The following is a 20,129-nucleotide window of genomic DNA, read 5'->3' on the forward strand; positions in this document are numbered from 1 at the left end:
TGACAGTATATACCCTCGAGGAGAGTATGCAACTTCTATGCCAAGAAAGTACCTGAGAAAACCCAGATCAGACATATCAAAATTATGTTTTAACATATTTTTAACTTTAAGAATACCGCTTTCATCATTGCCAGTGATGATCATATCATCAACATAAAGCAGAAGGATGATGATACTATTACCTGCATTTTTAACAAAAAGAGCAGTGTCAGTATAACATGAGCGAAATCCCAATTGTAACATGATAGCACTAAATCTATCATACCAAGCCTTAGGGGCTTGTTTAAGACCATATAAGGCTTTTAATAACCGAAGGGTTTGACCTTGGTTAACACTGATTCCCGGCGGAGGATCCATATATACTTCTTCATTCAACTGACCATTAAGAAAGGCATTTTTAACATCTAATTGGAATATAGGCCATTTCTTAGATGATGCTACCGCAATTAAAGTTCTAACGCTTGTCATGCGAGCCACGGGAGCAAAAGTCTCCTCATAATCGATGCCATATTCTTGTGAGTATCCCTTAGCAACTAATCTAGCTTTATAGCGCTCTAGGGAACCATCACTTTTTGTTTTGACTTTGTAGACCCATCGACATCCTATAGCTTTCTTATTTGGAGGAAGGTGAACTATTTCCCAAGTTTTAGCTTTATTTAAAGCATCTAGTTCAACTTTCATTGCTTCAACCCAATGAGGTATACTTTTTGCTTGATTATAATGGGAGGGTTCATAGTAAGAATGCAAGGCTATTAGACAAGCTCTATATTTAGGTGAAAGAGTTTCATATGAGACAAACCTATTAGGTGGAATTGATTCTCTAGAAGAACGCCTAAGGGAGGTTTCTTCTAGGGGTTCATTAAGCCGCAAGAATTTTTCTAAAGCACTAATAGGTTGGGCTTCCTCACGCCGAGTGTATACTTGGAGATTGTCACCATTAGTTGGTGATACATCATCATCATGAGAATCATGAGTATTTTCTAAAATTTCCGGATGACTCAAAGAGTCATCATTTGAATCTTCTAAAAGATCATTGATAAACATATAATCAATTTCATTTGATTTTTCTAATATGTCAAATCCATTTTCATCTTCTAGAAAGGTTACATCTTTGGAGACAAATAACTTATTGTTTTTATGATCAAAGCATCTATAGCCTTTTTGATTTTCACCATATCCTAAAAATACACATTCTATTGCTTTAGGTGACAATTTATCTCTTTTATGTAAAAGAACAAAGCATTTACACCCAAAAATCCGAAGACGATTGTAGTCGGGTGTCATATTAAAAAGTTTTTCATAAGGGGAGATATTATTCAATTTTGAAGATGGCATCCTATTGATTAAATAGGTGGAGGTTAACACGGCTTCGGCCCAAAAATTTTTAGGAATATTTTTAGAAATGAGTAAGGATCTAGTGGTTTCCAAAATATGCCTATGTTTTCTTTCCGCTAGACCGTTTTGTTGAGGAGTTCTTGGGCAAGATTTTTGATGACAAATGCCATGTTGTTTTAGATATGCTTGAAAATCATTTGATAAGTATTCTCCACCCGAATCGGATCTAAGAATGGATATTTGACTTTGAAATTGATTTTGAATTTTTGCATGGAATTCTTTAAAGAAGTTAAAAACTTCCGATTTAAAGTTAAGAAAATAAATCCATACATATCTAGTATAATCATCAATAAAAGTAACATAATATGAATAACCACCTTTAGATAGAACCGGAGATGGCCCCCAAACATCGGAATGCACCAATTCAAAAGGTCTTGTTGTCACAAAGGATCTAATAGGAAAAGGAGTAGACTTCATTTTGCCAAAAATGCAATCTTTGTAATTGATATCTTTTTCTTTACAAAACTTGTGTCCAAAAGGAAAAAGATACATTTTAGAGTAACTTGGATGTCCAAGCCTTTTATGCCAAGTTTCAATATTTTTGTCTTGGACATAAGTACAAAATGAGGTATTTGGAAGCATTAAATTATCCATAAAATAAAGGTCTCCCTTCCTATGGCCTTGCCCAATCCGCTTCCCGGACCGGAGATCCTGCACAAAGCACCCTTGGGATGAGAAAGATATTTCACATCCATGGTCGGCTATTTGAGAAACGGAAAAGAGGTTAAGATTTAGTTTTGGAACTATTCTAACTTTTGGAACAAGGAAATTTTGAACATTTTTAGAATCAAGAGTTCCAACACCATTTATTTTGAGAAAAGTTCCATCGGCCGTAGAGACACAAGACATTTTTGAATTGGTGTGCACATTGGTTAATGCATTTTCATGAGGGGTCATGTGAAAGCTCCGGAATCTAAAATCCAAGAGTACGTACCGGGAGGTGATGATGAGGCAATGGCGGCACCGGAGGTGGAAGAAGTGACCTTTAAGATTTGTTGAAGAGCCAAGGAGATTTGTCCAAGAGTGTCTTTGAGATCCCCGTTCTTGCCGTCATCTTCTTTGGTGGTGGATTCTTCAACGGAAGCCACCTTTGGCTTGAATGCCCCATTTAGCTTTGGGCAAACGGGTTTAATATGTCCCGGCTTATAACAATGGTGACATATAATCATTTTTCTTCCACCACTCCCTTGCTTACCAAAATGAGGTGGTTTGTATGTTTTAACATGATTGCCGGGTTTAGATACGGCAAGAACTTCCTCTATGCTTTTACCCATGCTATGCCTAGTCTCTTCTTGAGTAATCTCGGCAATAGCTTCTTCTAAGGGAGGAAACGTGGATCTATGGAGAAGTGAGGATCTCACTTGTTCAAATTCGGGACGAAGCCCAAATAAAAATTGAAACAATCTATCTTGTTCCATTTGTTTTTGTCTTAGAACCACATCCTCCATAGATACCCATTTAGGCTCTAAAAGAGCCAATTCATCCCACAAAGGATTTAGAGCACTATAGTAATCTTGTATGCTCATGTCGCCTTGTTTTGTGGTTCTTACTTTTTCTTGCAAGAAATAAGCTCTTGCAAGATCCTTTTGGGTAAACATACCCTTCATAAAAAACCAAGCTTCATTTGCCCGGCGGAATTTTGCAATATTTGCACATACCTTAAGTTCGACATTATTCATAAACCATGCAAGGATTTTTGCATGGTTGCTCTCCCAATCTTCCATTTGATGATTATAATCTTCAATGGCCTTGAGACGAGCATCGCCTTCAAGTGCTTTCTCTTGATCTCCTTCCATCTTTGTGAGCTTAAGTTGGGGTTCCGGAACGGTTCCCATTACATAACCCCAAAGCTTCTTGCCTTTGAGATTATTCTCCATTGCGGATGCCCACATCATGTAATTTTTTCCATTGAGTTTGAATGATAGATCGATCTTGACTTCCATTGCTACACAAGGAAGATGTGAGAAAGAAAGGAAGTAGAGAGAGACAAGATTTTACCTTTAGAAGATCTTATGGCTCTGATACCATGTAATGAAATAAGCGGAAGAAACCAAGAATGCTAAAGCATTCACTATGTCCCACACGGACAAATGCAACAAGCACAAGAGAGAAAATCCACTAAGGGATATACAAAGGGCCTTATAAAAAGGCTACACACATGAAAAATAATATCACTATTATTGAAGAGGAGCTCTCAAGAGCAATACCACATACATGGGGGGTTCCCCCTATTTATAAGAAGAGGAGACCAAAGGGGCTCCCAATAGAGTCGTTGGGAGCCCCCAACGACCACATATGTGACCGTTGGGGGCCCCAACGACTCCATTGTGGGGCCCCTTTTCGGTATCCAAAAAATACAAAAATAAAAATAAAAAATAGTGAAATACGAGAAACAAAATAAGTACCCCTATGGGGTACTTTGTGAAATGACCATAATACCCCTATCGGGTATTATGGTATTATTACATATGTTTTAACATGGACATGACCTTTGATGTGTGATGCCATGTAAGTTAAGGTAATTTTTAAAATCTGTGGACAAAAATTCTCTCTCTGAATCTGTGAGAAAAATGAAAATATCATTTTGAAACTTGTTTTTAACCATATTATGAAATGTCTGAAAGTATGAAAATACTTCAGACTTATGTTTAAGAAAGTAAATCCATGTATGCCTGGAAAAATCACCGACAAAGATAATGTAATAGGCAAATCTACCTTTAGAAATTATTGGTGCAAGACCCCAAACATTCGAGTGTACTAATTCAATTGGTCTTGAAGAAATAAAAGTTCTGTTTTAAAATGGTAATCTTTTCATTTTGCCAAGAATACAATCTTTACAAGTAATTGTTTCAGAGTTACAAAATTTTCCTAGATTTGAAAAATGTTGCATTTTGGCTATATGTGGATGACCAAGTCTTTTGTGCCACAACTTCAACTCATTTTTTGGTCTTTTGTGCCACAACTTCAACTCATTTTTCTGAATGTTATAACAAATGGCATTCTTCGGCATTTTCAAAAAATCCATGTAATAGAGTCCTCCCTCTCTGTGGCCTTCCCCAATAAGTTTTCCTGACTGACGATCCTATACCCCGCAACCATGAGAAGAAAATGAAATATTACACCCATGGTCATTTATTTGAGAAACAGATAAAAGATTTAAATTTAATTTGGGAATATATCTAACTTTTGAGATAAAAAATTTCTCAATTTTATGGATTTTTTCAAAATTTCTTATTGTTTCTATTACAAGAGAAGTTCCATTAGCTGTAAAAACTTTTTACACACTTGTTTTATTTTTCACACATTCGGATAGACTTTTATTATTTGGAGCCATATGGAATGAAGCACCAACGTCAAGAAGCCAAGGGAAGTTACCTGGATCGGAAAAAGATGAAGCAACTGCCCCAGTCGAAGCTTCAGATGAAGAGGAAGCTCCTTTGATGAGAGGTTGGAGAATCTCCATTAGCTGGACCATAGAAACTGGTGCATCTTGATCTTTTGTCTCCGATCCAGCAATCACAACTCTCTTTTCTCTGAGCTCCTTAAGCTTGGGACACTGAGGCCTGTAGTGTCCTGGTTCATGACAATGATGGCAAATAACCTTTTTCTTGTCATAGTCACTACTTTGTCGGTTAAAATGTGGTGGTCTATAAGATCGTACATGATTCTCCGGTCTAGATACAACTAGAACGGAATCATCTTCGGTCTTTGGAGTATTCTTCTTGATTTTGTTTTCCTCCATAGTTAGTTCCTCTATAGTATCGATAATAGAGAGAACTTTTCCCCGATGAATAAGAGCCGATTTAGTCGACTCGAATTTCAGTCTTAGACCGTTTACAAATTGATAAAAATGCTCCATGTCAAGTTGCTTTTGACGAAGCTCAATAACCTCGGGACAATGCCATTTTGGCTCTAAAATAGCCAACTCACCCCAAAGTTCGGACAATTCGTTGTAGTATTCTCGTATAGTTTTGCCACTTTGGGTAATTGATCTAACCTTTTCTTGAAGATTGCACACATGTGCAATATCTTTGAGGGAATACATATTTTTGAGGTATTCCCAAGCCTTATCGACATGCTCAAATTTGGCGAGACTAGAGCATTTTTTGATGTCAACGCTATTGATTAGCCATGACATGATTTTAGCATGCCCTATTCTCCATCCCTTTCAACTTTTTTCATAGTTGGCTAAGGCTTTGCATTTCTCTCCTTCGGTTAATAGAACTTTTTTATCACCTTCCATTTTGGTGAGAACACGTTTAGGTTCCGAATCAGAACCATCTACTATGCCCCATAGCCTTTTTCCCCATATGTGGTGCTTCATTATCGAAGCCCACGTTACATAATTTGTGTCGTTTAGCTTGATGGGTATGATGGTGATTTTATCATGATCATATCTTTTACAAGGGTGATAAAATGGAGGGTAACAACAAAAAAGAAAATAAAGAGAAGAAAGAGAGAGTAAAAGAAAGCAAACACTATTTTATTGTAAACGAGTCCTCTTTTCTCTCCTTCCTTCAAAAGAAGCTTCAAGAGCCACAACCAAGGTGATGAAACACCTTTGCAAGCTTGGCATGGAAAACGAGACAAGAAATTTTCACAATGTAGGATGAACCTGACTTTGATACCATGAAATGAAGTGAGGATCTTCCACAAAAGTACTTAGATCCGCAAGATAGAGTGTCTAGAGGGACACTTGAACATAACCCTTAAAAAGGGTATAATGGAAAAAAATAGAAATAATCTTTATTGAAAATGCTAAAATGCTTAAGAAGCATTAAGTAAGTTACAAGAGGAGCCGCACCCCTATATATACAAGTGGGAAGAGGAGAGCTCTCCTTGTAGCCGTTGGACTAGTCCAACAGTTAGAAATGTAACTGTTGGACTAGTCCAACGGTTACCTTTCTAGTTAAGTTCCACTTGGAACTTAACTAGATAAGGTATGTCTAGTTCTATTAGAACTAGACACTAAAAAAACTAAAGAAAAATACAGAAAAATAAAAGTTAAAAAATACATAAATATATATAATAATAATATGCGAAGTAGTGATGGGAGTGTAGTGAAGCTTGGTGAGCAAGAAATACCGGTGGATGATTGTTTCAAATATTTGGGATCTATCATTCAAAAGTATGGAGAAATTGATGGAGATGTAAATCATAGGATAAAGGTTGGGTGGTTGAAATGAAAAAGTGCAACTGGAGTGTTGTGAGATCGTAGAATGCCATTGCGGTTGAATGGAAAGTTTTATAGGACGACTATTAGGCCCGCTTTACTATATGATACGGAATGTTGGGCTGCCAAGAGACATCATATTCAAAAAATGGCGTATGCTTAGATGAATGTGTGGAAATACAATAAAAGATAAGATTCGGAACGAGGAGATACGTAAGAAGGTAGGCGTTGCACCCATTGAAAATAAGATGAGAGAGAATCGTTTACGGTGGTTTGGACATATTCGGCGAAGGCCTAATGATGCTCCACTTAGAAGGATGGAGAAATATATTAGTTAAAAGAGGTCGGGGTAGGCCTAGGAAGACATGGATGGAGATGATAGGAAAAGATATGAATGCTTTGAACCTCACCGAGGACATGGCATTGGATAGAAATGATTGGAGAAGAAGGATTCATGTGGAAGACCCAAAATGATTTTCTTTTTTGGTTCATATCGCCGACCCCAATTGTTTTGGGATGAAGGCGTAGTTGTTGTTGTTGTTGTTGTATATAATAATATGAATATTATTATATATATATATATATATTTTACATTTTAACACTTAGCCCATCCATCATTTTCATTGTACAGAAGCCAACCCACTTAGTTATTAGTGGCTCATTCATCAACCTTAAGTCTCTGATCCCTGACTCCCATTTATCCCTTAACAGATTGAGATCCTTCCATGAAACAAGATTAAGGCTAGCTCTCCCGCTAGAGCCCTTTCAAGGGGAGTTTCTTAGCAATCTTCTTTAAGGCAAAAGATATACATTAGGTAAGATGGGATAGTAGATGGAACATGCTGCACTAGGGCATCCACAATTGAGCTTGTTTGAGATCCTATCCTCAACTAAGGAATAAAGGAAGTCCCTGGAATGCCTTTAATAAGTGATATTCCCAGTATCCCATTGGCTGGTTGCATGAAGAGTCACCCAAAGAGATACGAGCTGCTTCCTCTTTATACATGATTTATGAAGTTGAACAACATCAATATGCATTTGGCCTCACTTATTCTCAAGCTTGATGCAAACTCAAACAACTTTAAAAGCAGCCATATTCTCCAGAGTTCTCGAACCAAGGCTTTCCCAAGAATTAGTGGATCATCTGCAAACATGTTTGAGACTTTAATCAAGCCTCCAAGGTCTAATCCCTTTACAAAACCAGGTGAATTTGTTTATGAAGAAGCTCACGCCTTCTCCTACCATGTGAAATAGCAAGTGTATAGGTGTTCACTTTGCCTCAAGCCCCTTAATGTTTAAAATATATATTTGTTTTACAATTATCATGCTGGAATGGGAGTTAGAAAGGAGCTTATCGATCCAACTTATTCATTTACACTTATTGGCATGAAAACATGCTGATTCTTAGAGATGATATCATCAATTTGTCCTTTCTGTCAGAATTTTGGGGAGAATTTTGCATATGCTGCACAAAAATGGTAAAATTCGATCACATTTATTGTATGCAACTCCATTTTCTTTGGGAATAAGGACCAACAAAGATATTCCTATTGCTTTTAGCAGTTTGCCATTGCTGAAAAAATTTTGCAACGATGTAGTAGGTTATCTTCCTGGTCCTATCAACAATATTGAAAGAAGTTAATTGGAAAATCGTCATGTTCAAAGATTTTTCGTAGGGTAATGAATCAAATCGTATATATGATCTTCTCTACACTAAAAGGAGCGTCTGAAAATGACTTTTTGCACCCCATTCAACGACTTGGATGCCAATCTATGTCACATGGGTGCGGGTGCGGGGATTCGGCACTTCCAAAAAACCCGGGTGCGGGGTGCGGCAGGGGCAAAAATGTAATATATATATATATATATATATATATATATATATATATATATATATATATATATAAAGGGGGTCGGGGAATAAGGGTTTTTTATTTATTTTGCAGCTGTCAGCAGCTGACAGACAGCTGCTGTCAGCAGCTGACAGCTGCAGCAACTGACAGCTGCAGCAGCTGTCAGCAGCTGACAGCAGCTGACTCAGCATAATTTTTTTTTTTAAAAAAAATTCGAGAAGCCCATTTGGGCAATTTTTTTTAAAAAAAAAAACAGCAGCTGTCAGCAGCTGACAGCTGCAGCAGCTGACTCAGCATAATTTTTTTAAAAAAGAAATTCGAGAAGCCCATTTGGGCAAATTTTTTTTTTTAAAAAAAAACAGCAGCTGTCAGCAGCTGACAGCTGCAGCAGCTGACAGACTGTGCATAATTTTTAAAAAAAAAAATTCGAGAAGCCCATTTGGGCAATTTTTTTTTTTTTAAAAAAGGACCTTAATGATCCTGGAGACTTCTCGAATTAATGATAGTCATTTAATTCAAGAAAGATTATTTTGATAAGCTATTTAATGATAGTCATGCTCAAGATCTTGGAGACTTCTCCATTCCTTTTCATGAGATAAATCGTGACTTCATGCGCAAGATTCAAAAGAAAGAAATTGCAGAGGCTTTGAAGAAAATGAAATCAAGAAGGGCAGTTGGCCCAGATGGTATACCTATCGAGGCTTGGAAATGCTTGGGAGAGAAAGGTTTAGAATGGTTGACAAATCTTTTTAACTTGATTTGGCGAACAAATAAGATGCCTAATGAGTGAAGGAAGAGTACTTTGGTGCCTTTATATAAGAATAAGGGTGATATACAAGATTGCACAAACTATCGTGGTATAAAACTCATGAGTCATACTATGAAACTTTGGGAGAGGGTGATTGAGTCTAGGTTGAGGAAGGTTGTCATGATATCGGAGAATCAATTTGGTTTTATGCCTGGAAGATCAACTATGGAAGCTATACATCTTCTTAGACAACTTATTGAAAGATATAGAGAGAGGAACAAAGATTTGCATATGGTTTTTATTGATTTAGAGAAGGCATACGATAGAGTACCTAGGGACGTTCTCTGGTGGACAATGATGAAGAAAGGTGTTTCTCTCAAGTACATTAGTATAATTAAAGATATGTATGAAGGAGTAGTAACCAATGTCCGCACTTGTGGAGGGGTGACAACCAATTTTCCGATAACGGTTGGGTTACATCAAGGATCTGCTTTAAGCCCTTTCCTATTTGCGATAGTGATGGATGAGCTTACGAGATCAATTCAAGAAAATGTACCGTGGTGTATGTTGTTTGCTGATGATATTGTTTTGATTGATGAGTCTAGAGCTGGGGTTAATGCTAAGTTAGAATTATGGAGACATACATTGGAAGCTAGAGGTTTTAAGTTGAGTAAGAGTAAGACTGAATATATGGAATGTCGGTTTAGTAAGCAACGAAGTAGTGATGGGAGTGTAGTGAAGCTTGGTGAGCAAGATATACCGGTGAATGATTATTTCAAATATTTGGGATCCATCATTCAAAAGTATGGAGAAATTGATGGAGATGTAAATCATAGGATAAAGGTTGGGTGGATGAAATGGAAAAGTGCTACTGGAGTGCTGTGCGATCGTAGAATGCCATTGCGGTTGAAGGGAAAGTTTTATAGGACGACTATTAGACCCGCTTTACTATATGGTACGGAATGTTGGGCTGCCAAGAGACATCATATTCAAAAAATGAGTGTAGCTGAGATGCGGATGCTTAGATGGATGTGTGGAAATACAATAAAAGATAAGATTCGGAACGAAGAGATACGTAAGAAGGTAGGTGTTGCACCCATTGAAAATAAGATGCGAGAGAATCGTTTACGGTGGTTTGGACATATTCGGCGAAGGCCTAATGATGCTCCAGTTAGAAGGTTGGAGAAATGGGAAAATATATTAGTTAAAAGAGGTCGGGGTAGGCCTAGGAAGACTTGGATGGAGATGATAGGAAAGGATATGAATGCTTTGAACCTCACCGAGGACATGACGTTGGATAGAAATGATTGGAGGAAAAGGATTCATGTGGAAGACCCAAAATGATTTTTTTTTTTGGTTCATATCGCTGACCCCAATTGTTTTGGGATGAAGGCGTAGTTGTTGTTGTTGTTGTTGACCTTAATGATCCTGGGTGCGGTCAACGCACCCAGGATCGGGTTGACCGCACCCGGTGCGGCACCCGCACCCGCACCCGCGTCGAGTCGCGTCGACGCGGGTGCGTCACCCTCCTAGCCGAATCCCTGTGACATAGATGCCAATTTAGCATGTATTTAGCTTCCATTGATCGGCTTGTTGAAATGGTTCTGGATGTAGGACATTGTAGCCTCCAGGATATCCTCTCTTGTTATCAGACTATTGTCTAGACTATTAGCATGATCGATCCTTCTCTTGTTGGAGGTTGATATGTAAAAATTTTGGCATTTTGGTCTCCATTAAGTAATCGATTTTTCCCCTTTTATTCCATTTTATTCATCATGAATCCTCCATTTGATAATTTTGTCCCTCAAATTAGTAGTTAAATATTTTAGCCTAAGAAAAATATCCAAATCTTTCTCTTATAAATGCCTTTAGAATGAGAGATGATTTGCCTCCGGCTTGTCAATTCCATTTTTCAAGTCTCTTCCTTACTACTTTGCATTGGAGTGCATCTTTCTCTGATTAAACTCAAGACATGTGCTGCATCACATGGACTTGAATAGGGTGCCAACACATCCGTGTCGATATGACTTGGTATGGGTGTGGGTACAAGTGCTGCACCTGGTGCGGTCAACCGAACCCAGATGTGGTTGACCACATCTTGGCTCTTTTCTCTACAAAACTGGATTCGGTCAACATTGATTGAGTCTAGTTTTGTCCTTTAAATATTTAACATAAAAGGAGGGTGTTAGGGCAACCCCTATGCTCTCTCCTTCCACCACACCTTTCCTCTTTGGTGCTTACCTTTGGCGAGGCACTCAGGTGACGACAAGCTCTTACAGTGCCGGCGAGCTCTTATGATGATGACTGTTTTCTAACTGGTATCACGGAGAAAAATGGAGGAAAAGAAATGCAAGATAGAAATGAAGAGATGATGATAGAGGAAGCGTGAGATAGAGAAGATAGGGCACAATAATTCCTATTCACTTTTCTATAGGTATTTACATCTTTACAAAAATAGGTCTGCGACAAAAATGCCCTTGAAATCAATTATAAAGTTTGTTTATAACCTTTACAAGAGAAAAGTCATCAATACTCTTAATAACCAAAAAATGACTGCACCTCCCACCAACACTCCCCCTCAAGTCGGGGAGAAAATATCTATCATTCCCAACTTGCCATAAGTTCTTGAAGCTTTGCTTTATTTACTGCCTTGGTGAGTATATAGGCTAGATGAAACTATAAGCGCACATATTGAACTTTAAATTCTTTTGCTTCAATCTTTTCTCTAATGAAATGACAGTCCACCTCTATGTTTTAGTCCTTTCATGATGGACTAGATCAGATGCAATTTGTATGGCAGCTCTATTGTCACAAAATATTGCAATAGGGGTTTTAACTTTTAGCTTCAACTCAGTTACAAAGGTTTTCGATGACATTCCTTCACATATTCCATGTGATAAAAAGTGTATATACATATAAATATAATTATATATAATATAATTTATAATTTTCTTTTTCTTTCTTTATTTATTTTTTTGTATTTTAGGTTGTCTAGTTCATATTGAACTTGACTCAAACTAGTCAAAGATTTGACTAGTTTAAATAGCCGTTGGAGCTATCCAACGACTCTTGGAGCCTTCTAAAGGCTCCTCTCTCTTTCTCAATGTATATAAGTAGGGGTAACTCCCCTCTCATTGTATCAATGCTTCTTAAGCATTTTATGTGAATGAAATAAAGTTTATTCTTCTTCTTTTGAGTTCTCTCATTTGTGCCCTTTTGTGGGTTATGATTAAACTGTCTTTGATAAACAATTGTTGCAAGCATTTGTGCTTTCGTAGAAGATCCTCATTTCCTTACAACAAGGCTCTATATTCAGACTTAGCACTAGATCTGGCCACCATTGTTCGTTTTTTACTCTTTCAAGACTCTAGATTCCCCCCAATCAGTGCATGATATCCTGAAGTGGATCTTCTATCTTCCAGTGCTCATGCTCAATCTGACGTTAGCACTAGATCTGGCCACCATTGTTCGTTTTTTACTCTTTCAAGACTCTAGATTCCCCCCAATTAGTGCATGATATCCTGAAGTGGATCTTCTATCTTCCAGTGCTCATGCTCAATCTGCCTTAACATATAATTCGTCATCAAAATGTCCATGATTAGCATACAGGAGTCCTTTCCCTGAGCTATGTTTTAGGTACCTTAAAATCCGATATATTGCCATCATGTGGTCAACAGTAGGAGAATGCATAAATCTACTATCCACACTTACAACATAGGCTATATCGGTCTTGTGATGGTAAGATATATGGGTTTCCCCACTAATCTTTAATACCTCCCTGTCTTCTATCTCATTTTCTGTTCTTTTATGATTCATCTCCATAGGGGTATCGTCATCTTTGCATCCAAGCATTCCAACTTCCTTCTACAAATCAAGTACATATTTTCTTTGAGATAGCAACTTGCCTTCGTTTGATCCAAGCATTCCAATTTCCTTCTACAAATCAAGTACATATTTTCTTTGAGATAGCAACTTGCCTTCGTTTGATCTTAGCACCTCAATGCCCAAAACATAGTGAACAGGACCGAGGTCCTTGATGTCGAAAACTCTATGCAAGTATCCTTTCAGATTTCTTATCCCTTCATCATCACCTGTGATCACAATATCATCCACATGCATGATTAGTATTGAAATCTTGTCATTACCTTTCACAAAGAGTGTATGATCACTTATGCTTCTCGTGTACCCAAAGTGAATGATGGCTTCACTAAACCTCCTGAGCCATGCTCTTGGAAACCGTTTTAGTCCATAAATAGTTTTTTTTAAAATCTGCACACCTTGTAGCCTTCAGCTGACCCAAAACAGGGAGGAAGAGATGTAGATATACTCATTTAACCTTCCATGTAAGAATACATTGTTCACATCTAATTGCCATAAGGTCTATCTCTTATGAGTAGCTAAACTTATGAGAACTCTTATTGGGGTCAACTTGGCAATTGAAGAAAGGGTCTCTTGGTAATCAATTTGATATGATTTAATGTACCTCTTAGCAACCAACCTAGCCTTGTACCTTTCAATCTAAGTCACAGGGACAAGCAAAACAGGTGCCGCACCCGCGTCGACGCAGGTGCGCGTGCGGCACCGGGTGTGGTCAACATGACCCTGGGTGCAGTCAACGCACCAAGGGTCATTTTTGTCTACTTTTTGGCGTTAAAAAAAATTCCACGATGAAAAGAAGGATTAGGGCAATTTTGTTTTGCCCTAATCTCTCCTCTCCTCTCCCGCTCAGCTCGAGCTCTCTCCTACCGACGCCCCGACGCCACCTCCTAGGGTCCTCCTCTCCTTTCGCAGGTACGTACCCTCTCTCGCTCTCTTCTTGTGTCGGTAGGGGAGGGGCCGAGCCCTCCCTGCGCCCTCTCGCTCTCTTGTTGGGTCGGCAGGGGAGGGGCCGAGCCACCCCCCCCCTCACTCTCTTGTTGGGTCGGCAGGGGACGGGCCGAGCCCCCCTGCTCCCTCTGATTTTAGCGCAGTTTTTGAGGTTGAGTGCGACACCTCTAAGGTGGGAATTGGTGCCGTCCTGAGTCAGAACTGCAGGCCTATTGCTTTCTTTAGTGAAAAGCTGACTCAGTCGAGATGCTAATATTCTACTTATGATGTCGAGTTTTATGCTGTTGTACACGCCCTTCGTTATTGGAGGTACTATCTCATTTATAAGGAGTTCGTCTTGTACACGGATCATGAGGCGTTAAAGTATCTCAACAGTCAGAAGAAGTTGAGTGCGAGGCACACCAAGTGGGTCAGTTTCTTGCAAGAGTACACTTTTACGATTCGCCATCAATCAGGTACTCTGAACAAGGTAACTGACGAACTTAGCAGGAAAAATAGTCTTTTAATGACTATGTCCGTGCAAGTCATTGGGTTTGAACAGTGCAAGGAGTTGTACTCGACGGGCCCTGATTTTTAGCAGATCTAGAAAATGTGCCTCTCCTCTACCAACATGGCAGACCCACGGTTCACTATACATAACAGTTACCTGTTTTGAGGTAATAAGTTACGTGTGCCTGCGTTCTCCCTTAGGCTACAATTGATTTCTGAGTTGCATGAAGTGGGGTTAGCTGGACATTTTGGACATGATAAGACGTTCGCACTGTTAGATGAACGCTACTTTTGGCCCAAAATGCGTAAAGATGTTGTCAAGTTTGTCCAAAGTTGTCGGGTATGTCAAGTGTCCAAGGGTCGACGTCAGAATAGTGGTTTGTATACTCCTTTGCCCATCCCTGAGAGGCCTTGGGAACACGTTTCCATGGATTTTATTGTGGGTCTTTCCAGAACCTCTCGTCGTTTTGATTCCATCTTAGTTGTGGTTGACCGATTTTCCAAAATGGCTATCTTTGTCCCGTGTAAGCGAACCACTGACGCCTCGTTAGTAGCCTCGTACTACTTCAAGGACGTGGTCCGCTTTCATGGCTTGCCTCACACGATCACCTCGGATCGTGACACTCGCTTCATGAGTCATTTTTGGAAATCATTATGGGTCTTATTGAAAACCAAGCTCCAGTTCAGCAGTGCATACTACCCACAGGCCGATGGCCAAACTGAAGTCGTGAACCGCACCTTAGGGAACCTACTCAGGAGTCTAGTTAGGGAGAATGTCAAAACTTGGGACCTAGTCTTACCGCAAGCCGAGTTCGCCTACAATAGTTCCATCAACCGGTCCACGTGCAAGTCTCCTTTTCAAGTTGTTTATGGCCGTTCACCAACCCATGTAGTACATCTAGCACTTGTGTCTAGTGTCCCAGCCCCAGACGCATTTGATGCCGTTGAGTACATGCGTGATATTCACAGACAAGTCCGAGCCAAACTTGTTGAAAGTTACGAAGCTTACAAAGCTTTTGTGGACCAAGGTCGTCGTGATGTCCAGTTTCAAGTAGGTCAGTTAGTATGGGTTTACCTGCGTCCTGAACGTTTCCCGGTAGGTACTTATGACAAGTTGAGTCCTAAGAAATATGACCCTTTTAAGATTCTCCGGTGATTGGGTCCGAATGCCTACCTCCTTGAACTGCCCGAAGATTGGCACATCTCACCTATCTTCAATGTGTCTGATCTATATGCTTACTGTGGTGACAACAAGTCCGTCAGAGCCGACTTCTTCCCAACCAGGAGAGAATGATGCAGAGCAGGACCGGACCGGGCCTGCACAGCGTGACCTAGGCACGGCCAGGGAACCCGACCCAAAGGGGATGGATGATCGGACCCAGGAGGTGGATCCGATCGCGAGCAAGGTATCTCGAGGCAGAGACGTGGCCCTGCGCACCTATTCCAGGCGAGCGAAGGTCGGAGGCGTCCTAGTGTCATCAGCAGATTGAAATCGTCTCGGGTCCAGGGACCCGGCCTGAGACCCAGATCCACTTGCAACCTTTAAATACCCTGTTTTAGGGTTGCGTGGGGGCAGACGTGATTGAGTTTTCAGCCAAGCCTTTCTCTGACATTCTTTGCCTGCAATTTCTGTTTTATTCTGTTATTCTCTTGTTTTTCTATTATTTTTCCTTCAGCTATATAACTTTTACGTGTTCTTTGATTATGCCTATGAAATAAATTCGAGTTCTATTCATTACTGCGTTTGACGTCTGGAAGCTGATCCCCACGCTGCATCAAGGGGGCTCTTTGAGAAGAAGGGAGTAAGGGCTTGGGAACAGGTGCCCCCCGTGGAGTGGGGGAGGGGGGACGTGTTTTGCAAAACTGTGTTGAAAACCCAGTTTTGCCCTAAACCAGGTTGGCCCCAAACCTGGTTTGGTGGCATCCAAACAGCCACTAAGGAATTACAAAGTTAACATCCGGAAAGATGACAATGTTTCATCCCAAATATTCGCTGAGAATGGGGACCCAGCCATGTGACATCAGTTTTTGCCCATTTGGCTGCAGCATGTAATGACACTTCGATCTGAACAAGTTTATGAGCAGCTAATACACTTCAAAAACCTTTCTTTGAAAATATGATGGTTTCATTCCTTTCATAGTGTCCACCAAGTAGATATGAACCAGCATCTCCCATTGAATTTCCATCACTTACATTTGGCAAATTCCTGTGGGCCAAATAAAAATTGTCTAATACATGAATCTTCCTTTTATTTATATGTTGCTGGATATATGGGACAATGATCTCACAACTGTTTGTTTTCTTTTAATGCTGCTGCCTTTTGTACTTGTTTAATGCGTTGCCACTAAAGTTACTATATTATTTTCATTAAGCTTAAAATACCACTTGCCTTTGTAGACATAACTCTTATTGGTCTTTTCTGAAATGTGCCCAAAACCTAGGGGTGACGACTACAGCGAGGGGATAATGAGAACTCTTTGCTGATGGCTTTGATGCATCTCTTTATCTTAACTTAGCTGCATCCAACTGATTGAAATGACTAGAATACCCTAAAAGTGATAGCATTTCTGAAAATATGTATTTTCTGGGTCTTATAATTTGGATGGGAAAGAAAGTCTTTTAAAAAAATAATGGAGACTTTTATAACTTTATTTTGACAAGGAAAAATGACCTTTTAACATGAAAAAGTAACTTCATATTTTTAAAACTGTCGCTACTTTTGATGCTGTTTCTGTCGTTTCAATATATTGAATGCTGCTAATGTTAATATAAAGGGCTTAAAGTTGGATTAACCCACCTACCACCACAAACACATGCACATGTGCCTGCCCGCCTGCATGCATATTATATATATCTGTAACAGATATCGGCGATATTTTCAAGATATCATGATATTATCACTGTCTTTTCAGCGAACAATACTATAGGTAAAATATCGTGATATTTTGAAGACATCACCAGATTAATTATATTGCGATATTATCACGAGAATATTGCAATTTTATCAATCATTTTTACTGTTTTTATTTATTTTCTACATCTGAAATGTGTTTTCTTCTTTATTTCTATTTATTTCTTTTATTATATTCGTATTTTATTATCTAAACATGATATTTTTTTACTTATTTTTGTTACTTTTATATATTTTAAAAAATTTTGAAGCCCCGAAGTTTTCCTGAGATTTATCACCAAACATAGAATATTGTGAGAAATAGCCTGGCCGATACCTATATTTGTGACTATATATATAATGGGTGTGCACTTTTGGGGGCAAGAAAAGTTTTGTAAACAAAGCTGGTTTCATTGCTTTACCTTATTTTTGCAAATCCCTCATGCATTTATTGGGATACGTATGCATCTAACCCCCACCTCCCAGTTGTGTGTGGATATTTTTGTTAAATATTAATGAAGTTTACTGCACTTGTTAGGCGGTTCTCTTTTCCTCTTTGACCGGAAAGCACTTAGGTATTTTCGTAAAGATGGTCACTGTTGGAGGAAGAAGAAAGATGGAAAAACGGTGAGGGAAGCTCATGAGAAGTTAAAGGTGTGTCTGTCTACCATTTTATATGTTTCTATAGTGCTTTTCAGGTACAATTGTGATATTTAACGCTTTTCTTCTGAATGCTAGCATTCATGAAGAATTAAATGGTTCCCTGAGATTGGTTTGTTAAGCAAAATTGTTATGCAACAGCAATTTGGACTTGTTGCAAGTTCTTGTGAATTCGAGATCAAAGTTCTGCTGTGCCCTTGTCCATGCCCACACACATACATGTGTGTGTGCCTGTGATATATTGACTTGCAAAATACACAGAGGGAGGGAAAGAGGGTTGCAAAATGCCTTGGATAGAAAATATTATGTATATCGACCGATATTCAAGACATTTTTAATTTTTTATGACAATGTTTAAAATATTTATCACAATACTATCACAAATAAACAATAATCAATATGAACAAATAATTTCTTATTTCCTTATTTTTCTGGCACGTTTTTTTATTTTCTATATTATAAAAAAGGCATGTCAGACAAATAAGGAAATAAGAAATTATTTTATTCATTTTAATTAATATTTCTGTGATAGTATTGCAATAAATATTTTAAACACTGTCATAAAAATGCCTTAAATATCGCTCAATATATCATGATATTTTCTATCCAAGGCATTTTGCAACCCTCCCTCCCTCATGCCTTGGATAGAAAATATCATGTCATGATATATCGAGCAATATTTATGGCATTTTTACAGCAATGTTTAACATATTTATCACATTACTATTACAGAAATATTAATCAATATGAATAAAATAATTTCTTGTTTCCTTTTTTTCTGACTTTTTTTTACTTCCTATATTACAAACATGAAAATAAAAATACAATATATGAGAGCATAGGTTCTAAAATACCTTTAGCAATATTAAAGGCATAGGTACAGAAGTTCTCCAGATATGCGAAAAATCACATTTCAATTACAGAAAACTAAGAAATAACAAAATATTTTAAAATGCCACAAATATTTCCTTGAAATCATTTGACCAATGTATGATGATATTTTCAAATATCATATATATAATATAGATATGAATGTATATATGTATTAAGTATGTACATACATGTGTGTGTGCATGGGCACGTATCAATTTTGTGATCTCTTGAAAAAGGAAATTCTTGGAGACTTATAAACCACTGAGCTTGACCAAATGACCCAAGATATTCTCAATAACTTTTAAATCAGTAATAATATAAATGGAAAAAGTTATTTTAGATTTATAGAAAAATCTGTATTATGTTGAGAAATTGCCTCATCAAGATGATATTGTGACCGATGTTGGTGAGTGAGTTTAAGTTCTTTTGTTCTTTTGACCTTTTTCCAGAATATAAATAGAACTATATGTTAGTGGTGTCCAATTTTAGTACATATATTATGTATATGCATAGTATTTGTTTGTATCAGTGCAAATTTTAGCTTCTAATATGTTTTGTAGGATTTACAATTTCAAGAGTGAGTACACAACATTCACAATATTCGTTTGACAACTCACATAGGTGATAGGTGTCAAGGTTAAAGAGTAGAAAGGCATTTTCTGTTGGACTTCAACAGGTCCACTGTGCCTGTAGAATAAGGGAAGAGAGCACATGTTTAACAATAGTTTGTAACCTTGAGGATTGGGCCAAGTGTGAATTGAGGATGGGTTTCTAAGGTTACCTGCAAAATTACTTCTTTCCTAATTGATTTTTGGTCACCAAATTTGTTACTTAAATGCCAAACTAGAAAACAATGTAGTTGTTCACTCGTCATGGGTGAGATAATCTATATGAATGGAAGAACAATATCCTCATGATTGCCAACACAGAGAGAAGTTAGAAAGAGAGAGATGGCAGTGTTCAAACTGTCTCTATAGTCGAGCAGTCATTGTCATTTGTTACCTGTATGTTGAAGGTAAAGTTGTTGGCAGGGCTAGTCAGCAGAATTGGTTTATCAGATCAAAAACCATGATTTAATCTGATTCCACCAAGAACGTGTAAAAGGATTCATGTATATTGTCTTCAGCAAAGAACTGCCAAGAATCACACATGCTCAATGCAAAACTTTACAGGTGGCAGTGTTCAATGTTGCAAGCGCGACCCAGATCCGCTAATTCAAA

At 38.3% G+C, this 20,129-nt stretch overlaps 1 protein-coding gene across 1 annotated transcript in view; it reads left to right on the forward strand.

Moving 5' to 3' along the window:
- LOC149845718 (calmodulin-binding transcription activator 3-like) overlaps window positions 1-20,129 on the forward strand; it is an 88,059-nt gene that overhangs the window by 12,931 nt on the left and 54,999 nt on the right. The window contains exon 3 of the mRNA XM_089995940.1: window positions 17,915-18,030. Within this exon, the coding sequence (XP_089852066.1) occupies window positions 17,915-18,030 (116 nt within the window). The remainder of the gene's footprint in view (window positions 1-17,914; window positions 18,031-20,129) is intronic.

Source organism: Nuphar pumila, chromosome 2 (genome assembly GCF_984573655.1).
Source record: "Nuphar pumila chromosome 2, dmNupPumi1.hap1.1, whole genome shotgun sequence".
Classification (NCBI taxonomy): Eukaryota; Viridiplantae; Streptophyta; class Magnoliopsida; order Nymphaeales; family Nymphaeaceae; genus Nuphar; species Nuphar pumila.